Source organism: Dermacentor albipictus, chromosome 1 (genome assembly GCF_038994185.2).
Source record: "Dermacentor albipictus isolate Rhodes 1998 colony chromosome 1, USDA_Dalb.pri_finalv2, whole genome shotgun sequence".
Lineage (NCBI taxonomy): Eukaryota > Metazoa > Arthropoda > Arachnida > Ixodida > Ixodidae > Dermacentor > Dermacentor albipictus.
Window position 1 is genome coordinate 480,952,860 of NC_091821.1, and position 25,734 is coordinate 480,978,593.

The window sequence follows — 25,734 nt, forward strand, 5'->3', positions numbered from 1 at the left end:
GTGTACGCGATAAAGACGAATTATTATGCCGAACAAAACTGAATTTTCTTCGGAATAGCCGAAGGCTGCCCCGTCCCGAAAGGAATGAAAGATGGCTGCCGCCGATCGCTGAGACGCTGGCTACTCGCACCTGCCGGAGAGCATGGGTGTATTTGCGTATAATAAAACTTCTTGCGTGGCCATGTAACGTTTTCGAGCCCTTCCGGCACATTTAGCACCTCATTCTGCCAACTCTTCTTTGCTGAGTGTTCTAGCGTTATTCTTAAGCTTCCGTTGCATGCCGCCATGATTTTCAACCAGCCACCAAAAGCTAAGTAAGGGAAAGCCGACCAATCGCAGACGGCGGCACCACCGTCTTCATCCGGTTATCGATTTTCAGGGCACTAGCTGTGCCCCAGTAAATCCCACTCCACTTGAGCGTTCTCCTCGCCTGTTGTCACCCAATTAGATAGGACAAGCCGCTCAGTGTAGGGAATGTTATTCGTTTTTCAAGCAAACAAAAATGACCTAGCTCCTATGAACGAAGCGAGCGCTTGATTGGTCTGTTCAGACAACCCTGCGGGTGACCATCCGGTGCTTGCGTCGGTGCTTACGCAAATTTGACGTAAGGAGATTGGAATAGAAACATATTGGAATAGTTTTACGTTATAGGGCCCCTGGAGATGGCTCATACCTTTGTGCACGCTGCGTTCTCGCTTCTCTTGCGTTCAAGCGATAGACAGCACGAAGGTTACTTCGCTCGCAGCTGCTGCCGCACTTCCTTACACCAGCGTTTAGACAGCGAGTGTCCGCGCTCATCGAGAGTAATCTGTTGAGGTGGGCTTACGCGCACTGACATCATGCTTGCAAATTCATTTAGTAAGCGAATGTTTCCATGTTTATACAGCCAAAAAAACTACTATCCATACTTCGTATAGCTGTCTACTAATTTGCTATCGCAATCGATGCTTCGCTTTTAGTGCGAAACTGCAACTTCTTTCACTTCCATTAGACCGAGTTTCATAGATGACCATACAAAATCAGTTGTGAATGTGTTCGACAATGTTCTGGCTGAAAAGTGTTCCAATATTCGTCGCAGTGGCATCATACTGCCCTGGTCTTCCTAGTGGTGACCGGATCACTGGTGACGGCCCGAACCGCGGGCAATCGCTGGATCTTTTCGCTTTGTATGCTTAGAATGCTTCTTCGAATGACCACACAAGTCTGAGAAAGTAAGTTTCTTTTTGCTTCTTCTGGGTGAAGAGCTAGCACATCGTACTCAAGATCTAAGGCTCCGAATTTGTTAATTTCTGCCGGTTGGCCAGATTAAGACAAGGCATACCTGTTCCTATAGGGTCCGTGTTTGTTCTCCTCATGGCATCCGCATACAGGACTGACGAGAACAAATGAACATCCAACTGGCCTCGTGCCCAGCACACTCAATCTGCCTCAGCTCCGGAGTCCCACATCACCATATATTGCCCAGCAACAAAACTTTGCCTCCGAACTATTACTGCTCCCGCTAGAATACAAGCAGAGGTATATCTCACCGCTTTACCCACTGCTTTGGATCTCCGCGCTACGCGAATTCACATTCACCTCGACCGCAACACTGGAAGAATTGCGTGTACTGCCCCTTCGGCTGCTTCAGCTGGAAATCCTAATAGGGTGTGTTATCTCGAACCTTGCCCGCATTTATAATGCCACCGCCCGAAACACCTGCTGAGGTGTTATATACAATATCATACCTCTTCCCACAAACTCATGGTCAGCTTTCCGGACCAAGGTTTCGAGGTTCTTGCAGCGCGCATGTTGCGTGCCACACGTACCGCTATCAAAGTTGACCGGGTCTCAAAAACAAATGCGAGGTTCCTACCAAAAGGTCCTCCTTCACTGCACCCAGTTAGGCAATGCAAGAGTGCTTACCTATTCGGCTTTTCCGCGATTTGTGTTGCATTGCCGTTTCGGCGTTTGCGGCTGCCACGCCGCTATATTATCAGTCAGTCAACAATTTTATTGGCAGAAAATCATTTATCGAAAGTTCCCAGTATTATGGATGCTCCGAAGACAGTAAAGGCACAGTTAAACTGGCTAACGCGCGCCCTGAATTTTGCAATTTAAAGGCCGTAAAGCTTTGCGGTAGTAAACTAGGTCACCGCACTAATATGCATTCAGAAGCTTAGTACGTTCAGTACGTTCACGTTTCAATAATGGTTCGACGCGGATGGATAAGGCGCTAAAGAGCGATAACGGCTTATAATGATCGGACCACCATCAGCCCACCTGGCGCGTCCACCTGCAGTACTTTGCATGTGCCATCAATGCTCTTTGCGCCGCCGTCGGCACCAGTTCGTGACGCCACTGCGCTAGCTTTAGTACTGGCCTAATCAAGTTACATAACACTGCTAATGACACCGGGCTGCATGGGGATGAGCAAGTGCCACAATGCTTACGCTGCTTACGCCTACTTAGTATAACTCACAAAAGAGTTTCTGCGTGATTTTTTTTTTGTTCCTGGAAGTCGCGCAATAGTTTGTTTCATATGCGTCGTTTCGTGGCGCCTGCGCCTTGCTATTGGTTCGGCTGGAAGAGAGATAGTCATGTCAAGAAGCACGTTTGATTGCAGCTATGATGTGGCTCATGGTGCGAGAAACCCTCCATGCCCCACGATTATCCCAGCTTTTGTATATCGAAGCGCGCTGCAGACCACGACCAACTTCTTATAAAATACCTTTATGCCCTTACCCAGGCTGAAAATTTCGTCCAGTGTTACTTCAGCTTCCGCACGCAACTCTTATTTCGAAATAGCGGGTGTGTCTTGAAAAACCTATTTTCTCTTAGCGACACCTGGGAGAGCAGATTGTGCGCCAAGGCATAACGTCTCCCTAGCTCCACGAAGTACCTGCGATGATCTAGGGCGCTCGCCGCGGCACTTCGGGGAATAAATGGTACACGCGAGCGGCGCTTGGTGGCGCAGCGGTCGAGCACTGGGCATGGGCGTAAATAGAAACATGCCCTCTGGATGGGCCGCAGTATTCGATGGAGGCGCATAGTTTCGGACCAGTTGCACGCCCCAGTAGTGTAGAAAATTTTGGAAATTGGTGATAACGGCATATTGAATACGAAAGATAACGTTTGTGAGGAAGTTGGTTTCTTCTTAAAGCCACATGAATGGGGCAGAATGATGTAAAAGGACCCTTGAGGTGAGTTCCATACTGCAGACATTTTATATGCCACAAGATAAGATGCTTTACTTTGTCATCTAATCTAGAAGTGCATCTGGCACATCCCTCTGTGTCTGGCTTTTCTTTTTCTTTCCTGTGCGCGCATGTGCGCCGCAGGTATTAAGGGTGCCTACTTATAATGAGTTAGTCAAGAGTCCATCGTTCGTCCATGAGTTTGTCTTCTTAATGTGAAATTAGCCCTTGCGCTTGGGTCTCTAAATTGAATAGGACGGTTGTGCTAGGGAGCGTGCGTGATGATTTGAACACCCCATGCACATTGCCTGTATTCCTGAGAAAAACACATAGTTGTCACAAAACAATAGTTCTCACTTTGAATCGGGTGTGCGTGTCAGCCCAATTCAAAACAAAGTCAAGATCTGAAAAAAAAAAACGGAATGTGGGCTACCTAGCACTCATCATCCGCAATACCATGGGTATACTTGCCGTAAATTTTTTTTTCAGGGCCTACATTCGTTATATCGAAGTGACTCACGCATACATCGAAGTAAGCTGGAAAGAACCTCTTTTACAAGCCGCTGTTTCGATTTTCACTAAAACAGGTAACGCATCCTAACAATCACGAAAGGGGTGAACTAAAGGCTGTATTTTCGCACATAATTGTTCACAATGGAGAGCAGAACGTGCAGTGCTGCCTTTCCGATTGAATAACAGTAGACGACGTGCCAGTTGATGGCATGCCGGCAGAATATTCAGCATACTCGGGGCAGCCCCATTCTTATGCAACGTACAAATTGTGCAGCCAAAACGCTGCTGAGCAAGCCGGAAGTATAAAAAAAATATGCAGAAACACCACTGGAGTTGTCTAAGTATGCGCAAACACAGCCTCCAATTTCAGTTGGCTCATCCCCAAATTTAAGTTAACCCACCTCAAAATTTTAGTTGGGCCACCCTGAATTTCAAGTCCCCCCCCCTCCAAAATTCAAGTTGGCACAACCCTAAATTTAGGTTCGCCAACCCGCAAATTTAAAGTTGGTCCACCTCCAAACTTCAGGTGGCCCTGCACAAATTTCAGGTTGGCCTACACCCAAATTAAAGTTGGACCACACCCAAACCAAGTTGGCCAGCCACCAGATTTCAACTTGGCTTATCCCCAAATTAAATTGCCCATTCCAAATTTCAAAGTTGCCAACTCCCAAATTTAAGTTGGCGCACCGCAAACTTCACTTGGCCCGCCCCAAATCGCAAGTCTGAGCTTGTAAAGCTCGTAAACACGGGTGGCTTGTAAGCTTGTAAACACGGGTGGAGGACGATGCCAGTCGACTGTATCGCTGCAGCATCAGGCCACCTCGTTATGCGCTTGCCACCCTATCACTGCCAACTGAATTCGATAGAGCTCGCATGGGGTGACGTCAAAGGTTTCGTGGCAAGACGTGGAGCCGCTGGGTGGAAGGGGTGCAGCGAGTGTTGATAAGTGGAATAAGTACGTACAAGACATACTGGACGGAGAATACTCGATGAACAAAGTGGTTCGTACCATTGATGATGTTGTTCAGAATCGGCACGCCCGTGTGGTCAGCCCCAGAGAGGACAGAACGAATAGTGAAGGCACAATCTCTGCTGATGAAGACGACTTCGGGTGCGAGCCCCTGGGATGGCCTTCACCAAGACAGCCTGTGCATTCTGTGTGCATTCGGTGCATTTTACGCGTCTTTTTTAAGTATGCGTAACAACAAAAGTATACCTGTCAGATAAAGTGTTCCGTTCTGCAAGGTTTTGCACTAGGTTAAACAGCTGCAGATCTTTTTTTTTGTTTTGTTGTTGTCGTGGCTTGGTAGCTTTCAAACAAACCTTCTTGTTAACTCAACCAGCGGCGATGACAGGTTATAGAAACACGACTGTAGGCGTGAACCCACCTTATGAGCTTCGTCAAACATTTACGTGAAAATTGGTTACGACCAGGAACATCATGTGAAGTAGCAAAAATGCCTTGAATCTGCATTCATACTTTTCGGCATGGTTTTCTTATTTGATATATTTTGAGTTGACTATTTGTGTGCAGATAGAATTAATGTTTATTAGCGTGTTGGATTTGGAGAACAATACCCCCGTTGTCCACCAGTTATTGGATCTTGCCGTTGAGTGCGGGAGTTGGCCGACGTTGAGGAGGATTTTCAAATGAAAACTGGAGGTTTATTTACATTATTTACAGTAAAAACATAAAGCCATTAACAGTCATAAAGCCATTGATGGCCGGCAGCAAATCGGACGCTGCGGCCCGTTGCAAGAAGCCCGAAAGAGATGAATGAAGGAATGCTTCTCTCGGCTCCCTGTCTCTCGCTTTTAACCCATTCGATGCCTCCGGGTCACGTCAGTTTTGGCCAATCGTCGAGCCCGCTCAGGTGTCGTCATTTTGCTCCAATGGTAGTCACCCGCGCGAGCGCAGTCACATTCGGCAGATGGGGGGTTGGTCCGAGGCTCTTCAGCCCTAACTGGCCAGGCTATTACTATGTCAAAATGAACCCTGACTTTTCCCCCCAATTTTGATAAAGCAGTTCCTACCACCTTCCTAAACTGCTCTCCGTATCACAGAACACCTATACAAACTTAGAGAAGGGAAACTGTACCTTCCACAGTGCTACGGAAATAAGCGTAGCGGTGGCGTCGTGAACTAAAGTATGCGACCACAGGTGGCGCTGTACAACAGGAAACGGTAGTGTTCCTGTATATGCTCCCTGCGGGAGCATATACAGGAACACTAGGAAACGGAGTAGGGAAACGACAAAAGACGGAGACGTACAAAAGCACAGTTCGCAATAGGGGATCAGAAAATTTGGGCGTGGTAGTTCATAGTGTTTTTTTTTGTCTTTTTTCATTGTTTAACCTAGGTAGAACATTAGGCAGTATAGCAGCAAGAGCTTGGTTGCGCAACCCACCGCCCCGTTCCAAAGGGGACGCTCATAACATCCATCCACATCCATCCATCCATCCATCGGAAACGGGGTTTTGCACACGCTTTACCAGGTGTTCTGTGGCTCTACTGGGTTTCTGGCTGCTGCGCCTCGATCGTGCTCCCGCCAGTTTGGTTGCTGTGTGGCAAACGTAGCGCCTACATATATATGTAGACGCTACGTTTGCCACACAGCAACCAAACTGGTGGGAGAGCGATCGAGGCGCAGCAGAATACATGTAGCGCTGAGTCATATCGAGTTAAGGCACACTCTGAACTGACTTTTAAGGGCATCCCGAGCGGTTTTTCGTTTATTGCGCCGCCGTTACCCCGAGTTGTGCCACCGCGCTGTTGCATTTCGTGTAGGGCTACTGACAGAGTGCGGTTTCCAGGTGGCACGATGGCCTCGACTGGAATAAACGCACACGACACCAAAGACTGAGTAAGCCTGAAAATATTTTATTTGCATTTTACAAGTACAACAAGAAGCACACGTCTACGCATCCACACAAACGCGGTTACATAGTCGAGAACTTAGTCAAGAAATGGTTCATTATTAAGGGTAGCACAAGCGCACAAGAAAGAAGACCTAAGCTACAAAACGTACGGTCGGCTGCTAAGTATAATAATTTCCCTGTCACTGCGTGTCACTTTTATACAGCATCTTTACAGCACTACCAGGCCGCGGGTAGTTTGGCTGAAAGAACGCAACAGCTTACGGCCGTCAGCTGCCTCTTCCTTACGGGAGTCATAATTATCCTAATCTCCGCATCAACGTCGTGCAAGTCCGCATACAGGCATCTGTATCTGAACCATATGTGCCAGCTTAGTACATGTGTAGTGAAATTATGATAACCACTGCGTCTTATCAAACGTATTGGTTTTGCAAATGCACTATACAGCTGACGGAACGATATACTGTAAGTGAAGCACAAGAGAACAAGGACAAAAGGAGGGTACAACACTTGAATAAATGAAGAATTAGTAGGCGTACAGCAAACAAGCGATGACGGAGAACACACAATGATGCATCGGGTGTTCTGTAACATCGGTTTGCGTACTTACGGTGTTATGGAGATCAACGGCATAAAAACGTACCTTCAAGCGTACTCCCTCAACCTCCGCCGCATTCATTATGATAATCAATGCCTAAACAAAATGAGGCACTATTTTTTTACCTCTTTACAGCAAGTCTATGTAATGAGTCGCAGACGAAACCAGCATGCTTTCGAAAATGTTTTACCGGTTTTACCACCGTAGTATTCGAACGCCAACGGCCAGGAAACACATCGATACCAATAGGCTGTCGGTGGTTAATGAAGTACAAAAACCTTGACGCTATGACTAAAGAGCAGCTTCAACAATCAAATTAAAAAAATCAACTGCCTATTTGCCTGAGGTAACAAAACATCCTTAGACGCCTCGATTGTTCATGTCAATGGTTTGTGTAAAGTGAAAAATTCAGCATGTTCAGCGCCCCTAGCAGAGAAAGCATAAATTAAAGTATTCGACCAAATTACAGTAGCTCCACTTGCGCGCTTACGCTGAAACGCGCCTCGATTGATTTTTCGCCCTATGTGGCCATTTGTTGAACTTGAGAGTGTGCGGGGCCTGTCCGTATCTCCTGGAATGCCGACAAGGCCAGAGTGATATTGTTGTTCCAAATGAAACGGGAGGAAGTTAAACAATTAAAAAAACAACCGAACATAACTTAAGCTGCCCAACTTCACGAACAGCCTGTTCCTACCCTATCGCGGTGGCGTATTTCTCACACGCACTGGTGCCACTGAACAGTCTGGTCCACTCCACACGTATGTAATCCCAACTGCGCTAGCCTTGTGGTCCCTATTCAGAACGTTTATTTGCGTCGTAATCAAACGTTTCATTACGCTTACCCACGTTTCTTCCTCTTGTCCATACAGGACACACACCTTAAACGAACAACTAAACTTGCGTCTCTCAGCCACTCCACAGAAACCTCTTAAAAAATTGCCTCTTCTAATAACTCGTTTCACGCGCGCTTAGTAGAGAAGTCAGAACGCGGTTGTCGTCAACACATGAGCGACCCAGTCATAAACATTCTGCTTCCTTCCGTCCGCACAGGACACGCGCTCATTGAACTAAGAACGCTGCTCAGTGCAAGTTATGCACCGAATGAAAACCTACGTGCTTAATTTTAGAAATTTCGAAAACACTTCTAGAAGTAAAGAAGGTTAACTTATGCACACGCACGTCGCCATAGGCCTCTCATCGATAACCTTGACACTACAGGTTACTCGCACACGCAAAAAGAAAGCCAATCTACACATCAACACCTCACGAAAGTAAAGGTTTATATAAAATGCATCTTCAAATCTCGGAGCTTCTCAAACGAAAACATAAACAAAGCTCATACCTTACGTATTGAAAGAAATTTTGTATTGTATCGCGATAATTTTCATATGCTCAAAAATCAAACCAAACCGGTTTCACTTCTAAGGAAGCTCTCTTGGTCTCCCGTTCCAAACGTGTTACGATGGACTCATACTTTTGAGCCGCACTCGAGGTGGCCGCGGTTCGGAAGCTATTGTGGCTACCCAGGAACAACAAAAGCACCGGCACACTACCAGCTCTTTCAAGACGTTACAGTCTCCTGCCAATTTGCATCCTGGCAGCTGGCTTCCATCATGAACCCGACTGACCGCGTCGCGACTCCCTAGCACCTCGTCTCGTCTTGCCACCTTGCGCCCCTTTGAACTACATGCTGCACTGCGAAAAGAACGACGGAACGACGAGGAATATACCTGCCCCATGATCTTTGTCCGCGTCCGCGCAGAAAATGCTTCTCGGTATCTTTTTGACCGGTGCCTCGAACGTGCTTGATGCGCACACGTCGTCATCGACGACCGCACCTTTCTTCGCGCCCTGCCTTTTTGCACCTGTCGCCGTCTTTGGCTGCGCTACATTATTCACCGCATTCCAATCTTTAACGCGCTTCTTTCTACGGCGCTTTTTCCTCGCTTTTTCATGTCGCCTTCTCGCGCCTCCAGCTGGCCAGTACACATATCGTCGGCCCGGATCGCTCTCCAACCCACATAGTCTGAGTGATTTTCCTTTAAATCAACTCTCTTTTTGCCTCGACTGGCGCACAGCTCAGCCGACTCTGGAAAAATACAGCAGGCTTTACTCGCGCTATGCAACACGCACTCCTGCGATCTGCCCTCTACTGCACTGCCCAACTCACGCTGTGCATCGGCACACAACTAGTCGGTCTCGATCGCTGTCTCACGCGCACAGTCCGAATGATTCCTAACTAAATCATCCTTTTCTCGGCTATCTAGACTGGCGGTCAGCTGCACCAATCCCTGAACCATGCAGTTGTCTTCTCTTGAGCTACGCAGCTCTCAATCCTGCGTACTGCTCTCAATTGCATCGTCCAGCTGGCACTTCCCTTCGGCACGCAGATATGACTTGACATGGGTGCTCGCGTCTGTCGGGTCAGCAGTACTCTTTATTTCTTTAACAAGCTTGTTAACATTACCTGCGACGCACACGCGTGCTGACTGTGACAATTCATTCACAGCTGGCCTAGCTGTCTCTACAGTGCTCCGTTGGCACAGCACCTCGTCGCTCTCGCTACGGCCTTTAACGGCCCCTGTTGCCACTAAGGCATCGTTAGCAGCTAGCCCTTCCCGTTCATCTATAATGTGCTGCTAATCTCACAGGCAATACTTCTTTTGTCGGCTTTTGGCGAAAATCCGCTAGGTACTTCCTCATTTTTTTTTCTCTTTACTACCTACAGAATTTTCAGACAGCCGTTGTCTTTGTTCCTTTAACTGCCGAAAATATTGTATCTGTTTTTCCATGCTGCCTTCTCTTGCTCGTACTTTTGCTCATGCTCACGTTCTTGACGCTCACGTTCACGCTCACGTTCTTGACGCTCACGCTCCCGTGTTTCTTGTATCACCTCCCAAGCAATCTTAATGCTTTCATAATTATTGCCACTATCTTGAATTGCCTTTATGATTGCTGGCTTTTCGTCTGTTCGTCGCCTCAACTCCCAACTCTTCGCACAACAACAAGTCTGACTTCGTCAACCTTCTAAGATCAATGGCAGCTGCCCCGACTGGTGGTTAGAACCGTTTTCCTTAGATAATTTGTTCAAACGCACAAAATGCAACAAATTCCCGATTCCTAGAGCTATCAAAAGAAACACGCAACATTTGAAGTCTGGCGAATCTTAATTATTGGGTTTTACGTGCCAAAACCACTTTCTGATTATGAGGCACGCCGTAGTGGAGGACTCCAGAAATATCTACCACCTGGGGTTCTTTAACGTGCCCCTAAATCTAAGTACACGGGTGTTTTCGCATTTCGCCCCCATCGAAATGCGGCCGCCGTGGCCGGGATTCGATCCCGCGGCCTCGTGCTCAGCAGCCTAACACCATAGCCACTGAGCAACCACGGCGGGTGAGTCTGGCGAATCAAAAGAAAAAAAACCACGCACTCACTTACGGATGCAGCATCCTGCCATCTGGTTCATCGGTCTGCTGTTCCCGGTTCCTCAGGACTCCCTGGGTCAAAGGCTCGTTCTTCTTCGCTGTTACCAGTTCCTCAGGACTACTTTGGACGAAGGCTCTTTCTTCACGGTTCCGGGATCCTCAGGACTCTCTGGGTCGAAGGCGCTTTCTTCATCGCTGTTCCCAGTTCCTCAGGATTTCTTCAGACGAAGGTTCATCCCAATCGTTGCCACCAATTGCTGGATCTGGGGGGACAATCCCCCCGCTGTCCACCCGTTATTGGATCTTGCCGTTGAGCGGGAGTTGGCGGACGTTGACGAGGATTTTGAGATGGAAGCTGCAGGTTTATTTACATTATTTACAGTCAAAACATAAAGTCATCAACAGTCATAAAGTCATTGATGGCCGGCAGCAAATCGGATGCTGCGGCCCATTGCAAGAAGCCCGAAAGAGATGATTGAAGGAATGCTTCTCTCGGCTCCCTGTCTCTCGCTTTTAACCCCTGCAGTGTCTCGGGGTCACGTCACTTTTTGTCAATCGTCGATCCCGCTCAGGTGTCGTCATTTTCCTCCAATGGCAGGCGCCCGTTCGAGTGCAGTCACATTCGGTGGATGGGCGGTTGCTCCGAGGGCTCCACCGCAGAAAGGGTGACTTGCCTTGCCACCGGCGTTGCCACGTGGCTTACAAGCGCCGTCACAATCGGCGGATGGGGGGGGGGGGGACTTTTCCGAGGGCTTCACGGTGACTTACAGCCGTCGTTCTCTCCAAGTTTGCAAGCTCTCAGCGGGGGGGGGGGGGGAGGGGGGGGTGACGTGCCGTTCTCGAGACAGCTTCTTTCAGAGCAGCAAAACAACTTCGCTCGGGACCCATGTTATCGGGAATCGTGCTAGGCTGCCGCTGCACTTTCGGGTAGAGTCAAACAGTGGGACAACAGCTCCACGTGCTGCGCCCGAGGAGGGTGGGGGTCGCCCACTTGTCTGAACGTGCTGCGCCTCGGGAACGTGGTACATGCGCTTCTGCGCGCCTTAATTAAGTGTGACGGCGACGATGCGGTCTGGTGAGCTCGAAGCATGCCAGGAAAAGGTCCCGTATCTAACAACCGAAACAACTGCAAATGCTTTAGTGGTAATCTACGATGACCGAAGTTGACGATTATCAACAGCTTTTTGTGCAATAAGTAGGCCATCCTACATAATATACATAATACATATACATAATACAGACAATTTTCTCAAAAGAGCCTGTGTATTTTATATGTATCTTTCTCAGGTGCCCAAATGAATACCTGTCCTGTCACGCATTCTACATCTCTGCATATGCTAGAGAAACGTCATATTTTCCTTTGTCTAATTTATTTTGCACTGTGGCATGGTGATAATTGCTGAATAAACCTGCTTGTGCAAGAGGCATCCTGAAAACATGGGGCTGTCGGTTTCATAGCGGCTTTGTGATGCCGCTGGAATGACGTAGCGGTGGCGTCATGTTATTCGTATCAAAACTGTGACTGATAATTATCCATGATGTCGGCTTGGATACACGTCCCCATGGATATGTGTTCGTATGAGCAGTGGAACGTCACAAAATATGCTTTGGACAATTTCGGTGAAGTACGAGTAGCCGCCATTTATAACCTTGCTCCTCGCGTAAAAGCCCGCGTATTGATGGTAGACGGGAATTCCGAAAGGTTTACAACTTCACAGTAGCCTAAATCATTATGAATGTAAAAGGAACTCGGCGTAATGTTACAGTCGTCTTTGCTGGATCTTGCACAATGATTTTTTCGAAAATAGATTGAGAGCTACAAGGCATTCATGAGAAAGTTGGCTTTGCCGCATCGCGTATTCTGCTGACGGACCACGCCACGAAGAAATCCCAAGTGTGAGCATTATGCACTTTCTCTCTAAGACGACATAGCACTCATAAAAACACAACTAATATTACAAAGAAGGGCTACCTCTAGATATTTTGTCAGCTTCCGTGAGGAGCAATCGCAGGTTACGGACAGCCTGTAAGCATGCTACAGGACGCGAACGAACAAAAGTAGCGCTCAAACAGTGCAGTGCCGTCTATTTGCCGTTAGGCAGCGACAAAATATTAACGTAAAAAAGGAAAACTTTTGAGCTCGACCGACCCGGATTGGAAGTTGCAGCTATTGAGACTCCCGCGATCTGAAGGTAAGGGCGGTCAACCGATTAGCCACGGCTGAAAGCCACCGCGCAGGAGTTGCCGGTTGCCGCAGGAGTTGTGAAAGACACAACGCGCAGGAGTTGCCTTCCTGATGGTTGAAATCCTGCCAGCTTTCGCATCGCTGCAACGCACTTGTGAGATGGACTATAGAAAGTAGCCGTCTCTTTTTGTAACGTCATTTGCGTGATGTACGTACAAGCGCGAATTAGAGCTGGAGACTGGCGTAAAACACTTTCGTGTTAATAGAAGCGCAATAGCGCAAGGTTTTGTAGAGAGGCCCTGCATGGAAGCGGAGGCTTTTTTTTTTGGGGGGGGGGGGGGGGGTTACGGCCGGCCTACGCGTTGACCGTGATCGGATAGACCGTTGCCGGCCGCAGCCTGTGCGGTGGCTCCGCGTGCTGAATCTGGACCATGGGCCGTAGCTTAGAGACCCCCTGCTCTGGAGAAAACTGCTCTGAGAAAATGGCCTATAGAGCGTGTTCGGAATTATTGATATTATCAATGCATATTCTTTTTGTACAAGAAATATCACCACGTTTTCGGCTACCTCAATACCAAGAGAGTTCAACGCTGTACGGAACCCATAGTCTGAATTGCAACACCATATTGTGGGCGACTGAGGCTACTACATTTCTTTCTATGCGACACAGTCCTTTGGTATCCCATCTCTTTTTTCTCTTTGAAAATTTTTTTCGCGCTAAAAAATATATCGCAACGAAATGTACGTATAATCAAGCTATATTCTTTAATTGAACGACGTTTCCACTTTCTGCTGGCACTTGCGCAGGATTTATGGTAAAATAATGAATACAACAATCAAACCCCGGGTCTCAGTCCCCAGCAGCCGCGAAGCAACTGACCACGGCGGCGGTCAGATCTGTGACGCTGCAGAGGGTGCTAAGAATACCTGGCTCCGGACAGGCCGCCATTGGAATCTGAACCTGGCAACGTTTAACGTTAGAACGTTATCTAGTGAGGCGAGTCTAGCAGTGTTATTGGAGGAATTAGAGGGTAGTAAATGGGATATAATAGGGCTCAGTGAGGTTAGGAGGACAAAAGAAGCATATACAGTGCTAAAAAGCGGGCACGTACTGTGCTACCGGGGCTTAGCTGAGAGACGAGAACTAGGAGTCGGATTCCTGATTAATAAGGAAATAGCTGGTAACATACAGGAATTCTATAGCATTAACGAGAGGGTAGCAGGTCATGTTGTGAAACTTAATAAGAGGTACAAATTGAAGGTGGTACAAGTCTATGCCCCTACATGCAGTCATGATGACCAGGAAGTCGAAAGCTTTTATGAAGACAAGGAATTGGCGATGGGTAAAGTCAAAACAAAATACACTATACTGATGGGCGACTTCAATGCCAGGGTAGGCAAGACAAGTCAGTGGGGGAATATGGCATAGGCTCTAGGAATAGCAGAGGAGAGTTATTAGTAGAGTTTGCAGAACAGAATAATATGCGGGTAATGAATACCTTTTTCCGCAAGCGGGTTAGTCGAAAGTTGACGTGGAGGAGACCGAATGGTGAGACTAGTAATGAAACCGACTTCATACTCTGCGCGAACCCTGGCATCATACAAGATGTAGACGTACTCGGCAAGGTACGCTCCAGTGACCATAGGATGGTAAGAACTCGAATTAGCCTAGACTTGCGGAGGCAACGGAAGAAACTGGTACACAAGAAGCCAATCAATGAGTTAGCGGTAAGAGTAAAACTAGAGGAATTCCGCATCAAGCTACAGAACAGGTATTCGGCTTTAACTCAGGAAGAGGACCTTAGTGTTGAAGCAATGAACGACAATCTCATGGGCACCATTAAGGAGTGCGCAATAGAAGTCGGTGGTAGAGCCGTTAGACAGGAAACCAGTAAGCTATCGCAGGAGACAAAAGATCTGATCAAGAAACGCCAATGTATGAAAGCCTCTAACCCTGCAGCTAGAATAGAACTGGCAGAACTTTCTAAGTTAATCAACAAGCGTAAGACAGCGGACATCAGGAACTATAATATGGATAGAATTGAACAGGCTCTCAGGAACTGAGGAAGCCTAAAAACAGTGAAGAAGAAACTAGGAATAGGCAAGAATCAGATGTGTGCGTTGAGAGACAAAGCCGGCAATATCGTTACTAATATGGATGAGATAGTTCAAGTGGCTGAGGAGTTCTACAGAGATTTATATAGCACCAGTGGCACCCACGACGATCGTGGAAACGAAAATGGCCTAGAGGAATTCGAAATCCCGCAGGTAACGCCAGAAGAAGTAAAGAAAGCCTTAGGAGCTATGCAAAGGGGGAAGGCAGCTGGGGAGGATCAGGTAACAGCAGATTTGTTGAAGGATGGTGGTCAGATTGTTCTAGAGAAACTGGCCACCCTGTATACGCAATGCCTCATAACCTCGAGCGTACCGGAATCTTGGAAGAACGCTAACATAATCCTAATCCACAAGAAAGGGGACGCCAAAGACTTGAAAAATTATAGACCGATCAGCTTACTGTCCGTCGCCTACAAAGTACTTACTAAGGTAATCGCAAATAGAATCAGGAACACCTTAGACTTCTGTCAACCAAAGGACCAGGCAGGATTCCGTAAAGGCTACTCAACAATAGACCATATTCACACTATCAATCAGGTGATAGAAAAAATGTGCAGAATATAACCAACCCTTATATATAGCTTTCATTGATTACGAGAAAGCATTTGATTCAGTCGAAACCTCAGCAGTCATGGAGGCATTACGGAATCAGGGTGTAGATGAGCCATACGTAAAAATACTGGAAGATATCTATAGCGGCTCGACAGCCACCGTAGTCCTCCACAAAGAAAGCAATAAAATCCCAATAAAGAAAGGCGTCAGACAGGGAGATACGATCTCTCCAATGCTATTCACCGCATGTTTACAGGAGGCATTCAGAGACCTGGAGTGGGAAGAATGGGGGATAAAAGTTGATGGAGAATACCTTAGCAACTTGCGATTCGCTGATGATATTGCCTTGCTTAGTAACTCAGGAGACCAATTGCAATGCATGCTCACTGACCTGGAGAGGCAAAGCAGAAGGGTGGGTCTGAAAACTAATCTGCAGAAAGCTAAATTAATCTTTAACAGTCTCGGAAGAGAACAGCAGTTTACGATAGGCAGCGAGGCACTGGAAGTGGTAAAGGAATACATCTACTTAGGGCAGGTAGTGACCACGGATCCGGATCATGAGACTGAAATAACCAGAAGAATAAGAATGGGCTGGGGTGCGTTTGGCAGGCATTCTCAAATCATGAACAGCAGGTTGCCACTATCCCTCATAAGGAATGTGTATAACAGCTGTGTGCTACCAGTACTCACATATGGGGCAGAAACCTGGAGGCTTACGAAAGGGTTCTGCTGAAATTGAGGACGACGCAACGAGCTATGGAAAGAAGAATGATCGGTGTAACGTTAAGGGATAAGAAAAGAGCAGATTGGGTGAGGCAACAAACGCGGGTAAATGACATCTTAGTTGAAATAAAGAAAAAGAAATGGACATGGGCCAGACATGTAATGAGGAGGGGAGATAACCGATGGTCATTAAGGGTTACGGACTGGATTCCAAGGGAAGGGAAGCGTAGCAGGGGGCGGCAGAAAGTTAGGTGGGCGGATGAGATTAAGATGTTTGCAGGGACGGCATGGCCACAATTAGTACATGACCGGGCTAGTTGGAGAAGTATGGGAGAGGCCTTTGCCCTGCAGTGGGCGTAACTAGGCTGATGATGATGATGATGATGATGATGATGAAGTAACTTGCTGTAAAGGCAAGCTACTCGCGCAGTTTCAAACGATGGAAGACAAGCAAAAATCACGCAGTTGTCGGTATACTGGCGAATGTACACCGAACGTACACCGAATGTTTATAATTTTAATAATCGTTTTAATTTTACCATCACATGACGATTTCTAACCGACTTCACTTTCAGATATTTTGAATTGAGTTTCTATGGACCTAAGAAAACTTCAGGAAGCATAACTCTTTATGCTAAATATGTATTTACGTTGTTCGTGACCAGTTCCGTGAGCAACATTTCAGAAAAGACCAGTGAACGTACATGAAATTTCAAATATATACTTACCGAGTTCACACTTAATTTTTTTACCTCCTCGCTTACTTCGCGGTCTGCCAGTTTCCACGGGTAGAATAATCTGAATTTAATTTCGCGAAGCTGGAAGGCAAGAGGATTTGCCACTGTTCAGCACTTCACGAAACACCATGATAGTAAAAGGGAAAGCTAAAATTTTAGCAAGGCACTTTATGCGTTGAAAGGTTCAATTCCCTCTGTCATAATGTCAAAAACGAATTTCCTCATAATTAAGGGAAGTATTGCGGGTCGCGGCACAAAAGATCCGTAGTAATCTCGAAAACAGCTTTCACAGCAAGCTGAAGGACAAAGAAAGATAACCGATACCCTAGTAAAATCTAACTGATCGAAATTATTGAGACAAGCAAGTTCTTGTGGCTAAATACTCAACAGACGTCAGCAGCACCAGTTCCTCTGATAGCAGCGATAGGTAGCGACGTGAATCTTTCGCTGGGTATGTGCCACTCAGCGTGTACCATTCTCCAATTAAGTTATTTGACGCCAGCTTGGGTCACAACAGGAAACAGAATAATTGAAGATGTGCCGCTCATTGAAAAACCTGTTTGACGTCAACTTGGCTCACCAGTAATTAGGTAAGTTGCTAATCGCCCATCATCACTAAACATGGACACACCGCCAATTTTTTTGTTTTTTTTGCACTACTTGAAGGATTCCGCCATTCAGGCACTATAACAAATAGCGTCGGTTATTTAGCGACTGAGACTAGACATGTTCAAGCTATGCTGCGATACACTAAAGCTTAAGAACACCTGCATGCGGGCTACATGGTGCATTGCAGATTGATGGAAAATAAGCGTGCAGGAAGACGCACACGAACAGCCGAGAAAGACACAGAACTGGTGCTAACATTCAAGCTGAAAGATATAAATTTTTGAATGAATTATTCATCGTGGCAAACGCTGCATCTTGCAAGTAGGGGTAAAATCTAGCAGTAGCGCACTTTTCTCTTTGGCATCACCAACAAAGCGTTTTCTCATGGAGCTTCTGAGTTTTGCTGCAACGTTGGTACACACGCATTGAACACGGGGTCATTATTTTTTACGTTATTTCACCTGTGTACTTCACTTTACTCGAATCTCGTTTAATATAGCAATACTCTTTGACAAAGTCGAGGATTTCATTGCTTAACGTAGCCCATTGTCGTTTCACCATAAAGAAACAAGCAAATGCATAAGACAGAACGCACCTAGGCGAAATGGAAGTCATATAAGAAGATAGAAACGTTATACCGTAGCCTACATCAAACAGCACTTTTAGCATCGTACAGAGTTTTTCGCACAGCCGTCATCAATGCGCTCATTATCACGACGCCGGCGTCCATTAGGCGATAGCGTTTCTTAGCTTCCTCGCTGTTTTCTCCTAAAATTGGACGCCGCGCGGCGTCATTGCACGATATTCTCATTAATCCGACGGCGTTAAGGCCCCGTGTCGCAGAAAATACGACGTCGGCGCGCCTAGCATCGATCGTCGTTTCCGCAAAAGCCATTCAGAACCATGCAAACCTACCCACACATACCCAACTATGCAGACCCTCTGTGTAGCGCGAATAAGTTACTGAAGTAATTGAATTTCTCAAAGTAAAATGCACCAGAAAAATCTGAAAGTGCGACTTACACACATGCTACAGACATGATAGCGTCGGATTGTAGGTTAAGCACACTCAAAACTCAAACACAAAGTTTTCCTACGCGAAAACTCAAACACAAAACCCTTTCCCAGCGTTTCTACCATCCATAGACCGGCCACCGGGTCCGAGATTTGCGCGCCGGTGTTTGCGAATCTCGGAGGCCACGGAACTGCGCGCCCGGTTTCTCGCAGCACCTCCAGATGGTGCTGGTGCTCCAGTCGACGCAAGAGGCTGCGTTTCTACCAGAAAGTTCACCGTTGTCCATGGCGTTCGCCATCAACGTTTCGCAGTAAACATTGTTACATAAAATGCTTTTGCCGCGAAGCGTGAAAATCAGTCAGGGATCTTTGAATGCTACCGCGTTCCACTCTTAAAGGGGAAGCTTAAACGTCCTCGAAATTTTAATCGCTGGCGTGCAGTTTTTCATAGAAATCGGCAGAGAAGCACTCTCCTGACTAACGCGATTGCCAGTACTGTGACGGGACGGGGTGCGTCTACGGCTGTGTGCATAAGGAATAACAACAATTGGCTGGAAAAGAAAAGTACAGCACAATAAATTAAAGTACATGTGTCACGACGCGAAATCAATGTAAAAAAACATGAACAAGTACGCTGTATTGACTCATGAATTCGATCGCAAATATAGCATGTAGTTGATGGCTTCGTGGTTGATGGTTGATGGCGGTGGTTGATGAACGCGCTTGTGATGTGCACCCTGAGATTAGAAGCCGGAAGAATCTGTTCACTAGTATACTTAGAAACTTACCTTTCTTTTTGCTTCCGCGACGTCTTCTTCATCAAGCACAGACCGTTCAAGCGCCGAACTCACTTGACCAATCAGCTTCTCCAGTGCCTTCTCCGACTACAGGGACGAATAAAAAAACGCATTGTGAGGCCGCTGTTATTGTATGTAACTGAACGAGATGCCCCACACATGTGATACAGACGAAAATATACTCTCATGAGTCCATATTAATTCCGAGGCCCCGATTCATAACAAGCACGAGCTGTCTGATACACAGAAGTTTTTCTTTATTTAAGATAGTACTTAACCGGAACAGCGAAGCGTGCTATCCAAAGTGTGCGCCTGGCGGAAGCTAACTACGCGGTAGCAATGACAATACTCTGAGAGAAATTTGGCCGTCATAATTCCCTCGATGACCACCACATTGACAGTGTGCTTGCCATCGTGCCCATCGACCGCTCTTCTCAAGTATCGCAGCTGCGGGAGCTATGCGAAGAAGTGCACTTTCGTAAAAGGTGCCTCGACAGCCTCGGGGTTCCAGCGTTGGAATGCGCCGTAATATTTCATCGCGGCTTTATGCGTTCGCTTCCCGAAGTTACCGCCATTCTGTACCGCGAATGCATGAAGGAGACTGAGGCAGACGACAGTGCTACTCCAAGGTTGCGACAAGAGGAAGCACAAAAGGGGATAAAGTTTCTGCAGATGCAAGCCGACACCAGCGAAGAGAGTCATGGCGCTCGTTCTAGGTACCTTATGAAAATCACCCCTGCGATACGGGTGATTCCAATAGTCTCAACCATCGCAGGTACTGTAAGCATTAGCCTTGGCTGCGAGATCCGCATCGAAAGACCATCCCTCATGTGCACTGTGCGATCACTCCCACCACGCAGTAAAGGACTGCCACGTCGCGTTGTCGGCGGATGAGATAGCATGCCAATGGAATAGAAATCACTGCTGTTTTAAATGCGACGGGGAAGCACATGTCGAACGAAAGTGCCACAACGCAACGTGGCTCAAGTGCAAATACTCCTCGAAAGGCCATCTTTCAGCATATTTAGGTTTATGGAGACATGTCAGTAGCAGCTCGTCGTCGTATTGTAGTCAAACGCGTGTCAAGCATGATACAACGAAAAGTGGCAAGTCGCAAGTTACAAACACCAGTACTACCTCGGCACCTGTCCCCTTGCAAACGGCCACAGTATGGGCGTTCGGAAAGCACCATTCTGCGTTTGGTTACTGCAGGACACTGTCAGCCAGGGAGCGTTAATACGACGCGACCTATCCAAAAGGCACGACCTGCCTTCTGTTGGGACAGAACAGCTCTCGGTGCTGATGTTTGGTGCTTTTAAGGGTTTCCGCCATTTCAGTTTTGCAAGCGCCAGACTCAATCTTTATTTACACTCCCGTGACATTGCGATAGACACATTGGAGATACGTAAAGTCTGCAGCATGAAGGTCTGCACCGCTGCTGCAGCACTAAGCAGCAACAGTGCAGACTTTCAACAAAACGGTGACTACTACTGCTTGCAAGCAGTTGAATAAATGCTTCGAACTTCTCAGAGACCGCAACAAGAAAGTCAGGGCCACATATAGCACGCGCCGAAGACCGATACCAAACCATTGGTCAAGTTCAAGCTTACAAAGACTGTAACGTTAACGTGGGACGAACCTGCCCTCGTGGCCTACAAAAGGACGTCGTCACGTCAGGCCTGCCGCACATACGCATTCAGCAGTGGAATCGACAGCAAAAAGGCTCCTTAAAATTATGCAGAAACTCCACTGCAGTTTTCTAAGTGTACATACGCACTGTGCAACTTGCTCATTCCCACATAGCAAGGTGTTATTGTCAATCTTATCAAGCTTGATCCGACCAGCATAAGCCCCTTACAAGCCTTACCAGCCGTTATGAAATTTGCCAGAATCGATGCAACCCCTATCAACCCTTCTCGGCTTTTATCAATCTTACAGGACTCGATCCCACCCTTATCAACCCTAGACTGTCGTTATCAACCTTGCCGCAATCAATCCGATCCTTATCAATTCATATCTCTCCTTAACAACCTTATCGGTCATGATCCTTCCGTATCAATCTTATCGCACTTGATGCCACATTATAAGCCCTTGTCGCTCTTTAGCAGCTTACCTATCGGCGTCGAACCATTGTCAACCGTAATGAGACCCCATATAACCCTTCTTCTTTTCTTGTTAACTCATTGATTGCTTACGTATCTGTGTTGCGCAACTTGAAGCGCATGAGCCCTCAGAGATCGGTGGAATTTCGGTCGGTGAAAGAACGCGCCAACAGAAGGTGCATCCCGCGACAGCCGAAACGCATAGGGAATGTGGCGTGTTTGGCCTTACATTTTGGCAAAACCGAAATTTCCCTGACGTCTACAAGCCTCTAAGTCTGCTCTGCATGTGGTCTCAGAGATGCATTTTATTCCACCATCAGCAAATAGTTCAACAAAGCCATCATAATATCTGTTCCCCTTTGACGTTTGTTTTGAAGCGTCGGTACAACGCAACCAAATGGTTCAGATATAATTACCTTCTGCAAGCGTTGGTATTTATCCCGGTGGGTAAGACTGCTTCTGTGCGTGGGTTCGCAGGTTCAAAACTCAGCCCCACCAAGGTTTCTTTCGCCGTCGAATTTATTCATGGAAAAGCGCGGAATGGTTCAGTGAGCGAGAAAGCCGACCTATATAGCAGTGAAGCGGGGCTTAAATTACCATTAGCTGTGACGCCTTGTCCAAGCGCGTCTCGACGGAGATCCCATTGGCTACAACTGCATGGCTCCAGCATGCCTCGGCGGAGCAGAGCGGACGAGAGGGAACACGTGCTGCCACAGTAACGTGCAAGATGTTGCGCGAGTGGCGAGGGCATCGCCGCAACACCACGTCATCATCGGTCTCGGAAGCCTGTGTTCCGCGTAAGGTCTCGCCTGTGTTCTACCTGTGCTTCGGTAAGGTCAAATCAAAACGCGCCAACAATCTCAACGCGCTCGGTTGCCTGGGAGGAGTTTAGAACTCCAAGGGCCGCGAGGCGGCGCTCAGTTGAACATTAATGCTATCGCATTCACAACTCACAAGAAGTGCTTGGGTGTATTTGAATTTTTCTGCTTTTCTTTATAGTGCGCATCGTGGTACGCGTTACGGATGACGGACATATTTCCTGGGTGAGTCAGAATGCTTAGGAATCGAAAGTGCTGGACATGCGCGACGTGCAACGCGATGACTCCCTATAGCCACACCATTAAAAGTTACAGTGGCGCATACGGACAGAATTTCGTATCTATCACAAATTCGTCGGAAACTTCATCATCATCATCGTCGTCAGTCTATATTTGTGACCACTGCAGAACGAAGGTAATCTCCCCGAGATCTCCAATTACCCTTGTCTTGCTCTAGCTGATTCCAACTTGCGCCAGAAAATTTCCTAATTTCCTAACCTCATTTAGTCTTCATCCGTCCTTGACTCGGCTTCCCTTCCCGTGGCATCCACTCTGTAATTCTAATGATCCACCGGATACTTAGGCTAGGCATTAGATGGCCTGCACAGCTTCATATTTAAATGCGTAAGCATTTCTTTGCCTACCTAACGAGAAACCTGTCCGTAATGTAAGACGAATACAATGACACATATGACCGTAAGCAGGTAAATTCATCTAAATACACCTTACAACACATTGAACAGTATAGGTTTGAATAAATAACAAGCTCTAAAACAAGCATCCAAACCGTCAAGGAAGCACTGCATAATGTATAAGGGTGGGATCATATTCGATAAGGTTGATAATGACACCGGGTTGCATGGACGTAAGAAAGTGCCGCGCCGCAGCAGTTCGGGTCACCACGGTCCTGTCGCATTTAGCGTGATAATGTCAAGACGATCGCAGCGCCTTACTGAAAAAGAATAGAAACGTAGAAATGCCGATTGCCAGCGTCAGCACAGAAAGTGCAAGAAACAACTCAGCGACTCTGTGCAGAGCAGGGAACGATAGCAAGACGGTCACGAGCACAAACAAGAAGAGGAAAGACGCCATGCCGCTGCCGCCGGAAAACTACATTCCAGGGAAGGCCACAGCCTGGAACAGGAAGCGCGGGATATACAGGTAAGCAATATGCAGCGTCACCGGAAGCAACGCCTCTACGCCCGAGGCAACCAAGAACATTTCATACCCCCCTCAGCAAATGTAGTGGTGGTTTTGCGACAGCTTCTACAAATTACCCCTAATTCACCTTAATACCAAAGGTCGTGGGTTCGACTCCCAGCAAAGGTGCAGGGTACGGGTGTTTTAATTAACTGTATCTTAATTAAATGTGGCTAATTAGCTTCACCTTTATTAGCACCAATGGTCGTGGGTTTTAGTGGCGTAATGAACTCCACCTTAAAGCTCTCTTATCATATTCGCTATCGAGCATGATAAGCAAATGAAGGTGTGATAAGGGTTTATACCGGACGCATCAAGTTCCATAAGATCGCTCTCTGCGAGGTGTTCAACTTGTTCTCTAGCTTCTTCGAATGGAATGATTGTTGACTTTTTTCAGCGACAGCGGTAAGCTCCCAGTAAGTATTTTTAGGGTAAGGGTTAGGGTAAGGCCGGCGCTATAAACTCGAACCCGTTTTAATTATTCCCTAAATCTCCTGTTGATCACGGAACCAGGTGAGTAATTGGCCTAGATAAACGTAATCCTGTACAGACTCTCGAGGCTGACTGGTAATCCTGAATTCTTGTTCCCTCGCCAGGCTATTTAACATTATCCATGTCCTCTGCTCAGTAATCTTCTACCTCACGCTTACACTTTCTCGGTTAAGATCCTTAATCAGCTGTAATTCGTCCGAAGTGTGGCTGAACAGTACCATGTCAACTGCAAACCGAAGGTTGCTGAGATATTCACCGCTGATCTTCACTACTTAGCGTTCCCAGTCTAATAGCTTGAATATTTCTTCTAAGCATTCAGCGAATATCATTGGAGAAATTGCGTTTTCTTGCCTGACCCCTTTCTTGGAAGGTAACTTGCTCCTTTTATAGTGGAGAACCAAGGTAGCTGTGCAATCTTCGCAGATATTTCTCAAGATATTCAGATGCATTTTGTACTCCTTGATTACGCAGTGCCTCTATGACTGCTGGTATCCGAACTCATTCAAATGCCGTTTCATAACATATGAAAGTAATATCGAGAGGGTGAGTGTAATTGGCAGATTTCTCGATTATCTGATTGCTACCTAGACATCACAACTTATCAACGTAGACCTTGACTATACACCTGTCATCGCACTTATTGACACTGGCGCCCACATATAGGTCATGAAGTCAAACCTCCGTATTCGTCTCAAGAATGTTCTTATCCCTATCCCTGCTCAGATCGCTGTGGTCCGCGTAGCCGATGGTGCGACTCCAGCTGTTGCTGGGTTGTGTGCCACCCGCGTTACTGTTGCCGGACGCCACACTTTAGTTTTGTCTTACGTCTCGGATCAGTGCCCGCATTCACTCATATTAGGACTTGACTTTCTCTCGGCAGATTCAGCTCTTATTGACTGCTCTGCTGGGATTATCCAGTTTGCTTTACCTCACGCCATTGAGCCTTCTGATCTTTTGCCAAGTCGGCTGTGTTCCGCCGATTACATTCGTCTACCACATCTAGCCATGACGTACATCAACGTCTCTCCTGATCACCCTGCGGACGATGGCGATTGCATCGTGTCGCCCAACGCTATCATCCTCTGTTCGTAGAATGTCATGTTCCGGCACTCGGTCATCAGCATAAAGAGCAACGCTGCATCTCTCCCTATTGTGAATTTGGACCATGCCCTCAAGTACCCCAGGGTATCTGTCTTGCAACCCTAGCTCCAGCCTCCGCCTATCATGTTTCCGTCTTAACGGAGCCTAATGCACCACCTCCTGCTGAAAATGAAAGGAACCCGACGATGCTAGATAACATAAAAAGTATGATCGCCACTGACATTCCGGCCGAGCACGCGCACACGCTTCTGGACCTGGTCACGTCATACCAAGACATTTTTTATCTCAGTGACCAACCACTGGGCCAAACAACAGTTGTTAAGCATCGGATTCACACCGGCGATGCCAAATCCATACACCGACGTCCCTATCGTGTATCTTCCGCTGAGCGCCAAGTTATACAAAACGTAATGGACAAAATGCTCGCCCGTGATATCATCGAATCTTCTTCAAGTTCATGGGCGTCTCCTGTCGTGCTCGTTAGAAAGAGGGACAATAGCTGACGCTTCTGTATCGGCTACTGGAATCTTAACCAAGTAAAAAAAAAAGACGTGTACTCCTTACCTCGGATAGATGATGCCCTTGACTGTCTCACTGGTTCCAAGTATTTTTTTTTTCTATAGACCTTCGTTCCGGGTATTGGCTGATTGCTATTGAGGACATGGATCATGAAAAGACGGCGTCTATTACCCCTGAT

At 47.0% G+C, this 25,734-nt stretch overlaps 1 protein-coding gene across 1 annotated transcript in view; it reads right to left on the reverse strand.

The window, feature by feature from the left end:
• The window catches only part of LOC135901468 (membrane metallo-endopeptidase-like 1), a 172,948-nt gene that overhangs the window by 40,193 nt on the left and 107,021 nt on the right, over positions 1-25,734 (reverse strand). Inside the window, exons 12-13 of the mRNA XM_065431278.1 lie at positions 19,316-19,411; positions 16,896-16,985 (exon numbers count right to left, since the gene is read on the reverse strand). Of these exons, the coding sequence (XP_065287350.1) occupies positions 16,896-16,985; positions 19,316-19,411 (186 nt within the window). The remainder of the gene's footprint in view (positions 1-16,895; positions 16,986-19,315; positions 19,412-25,734) is intronic.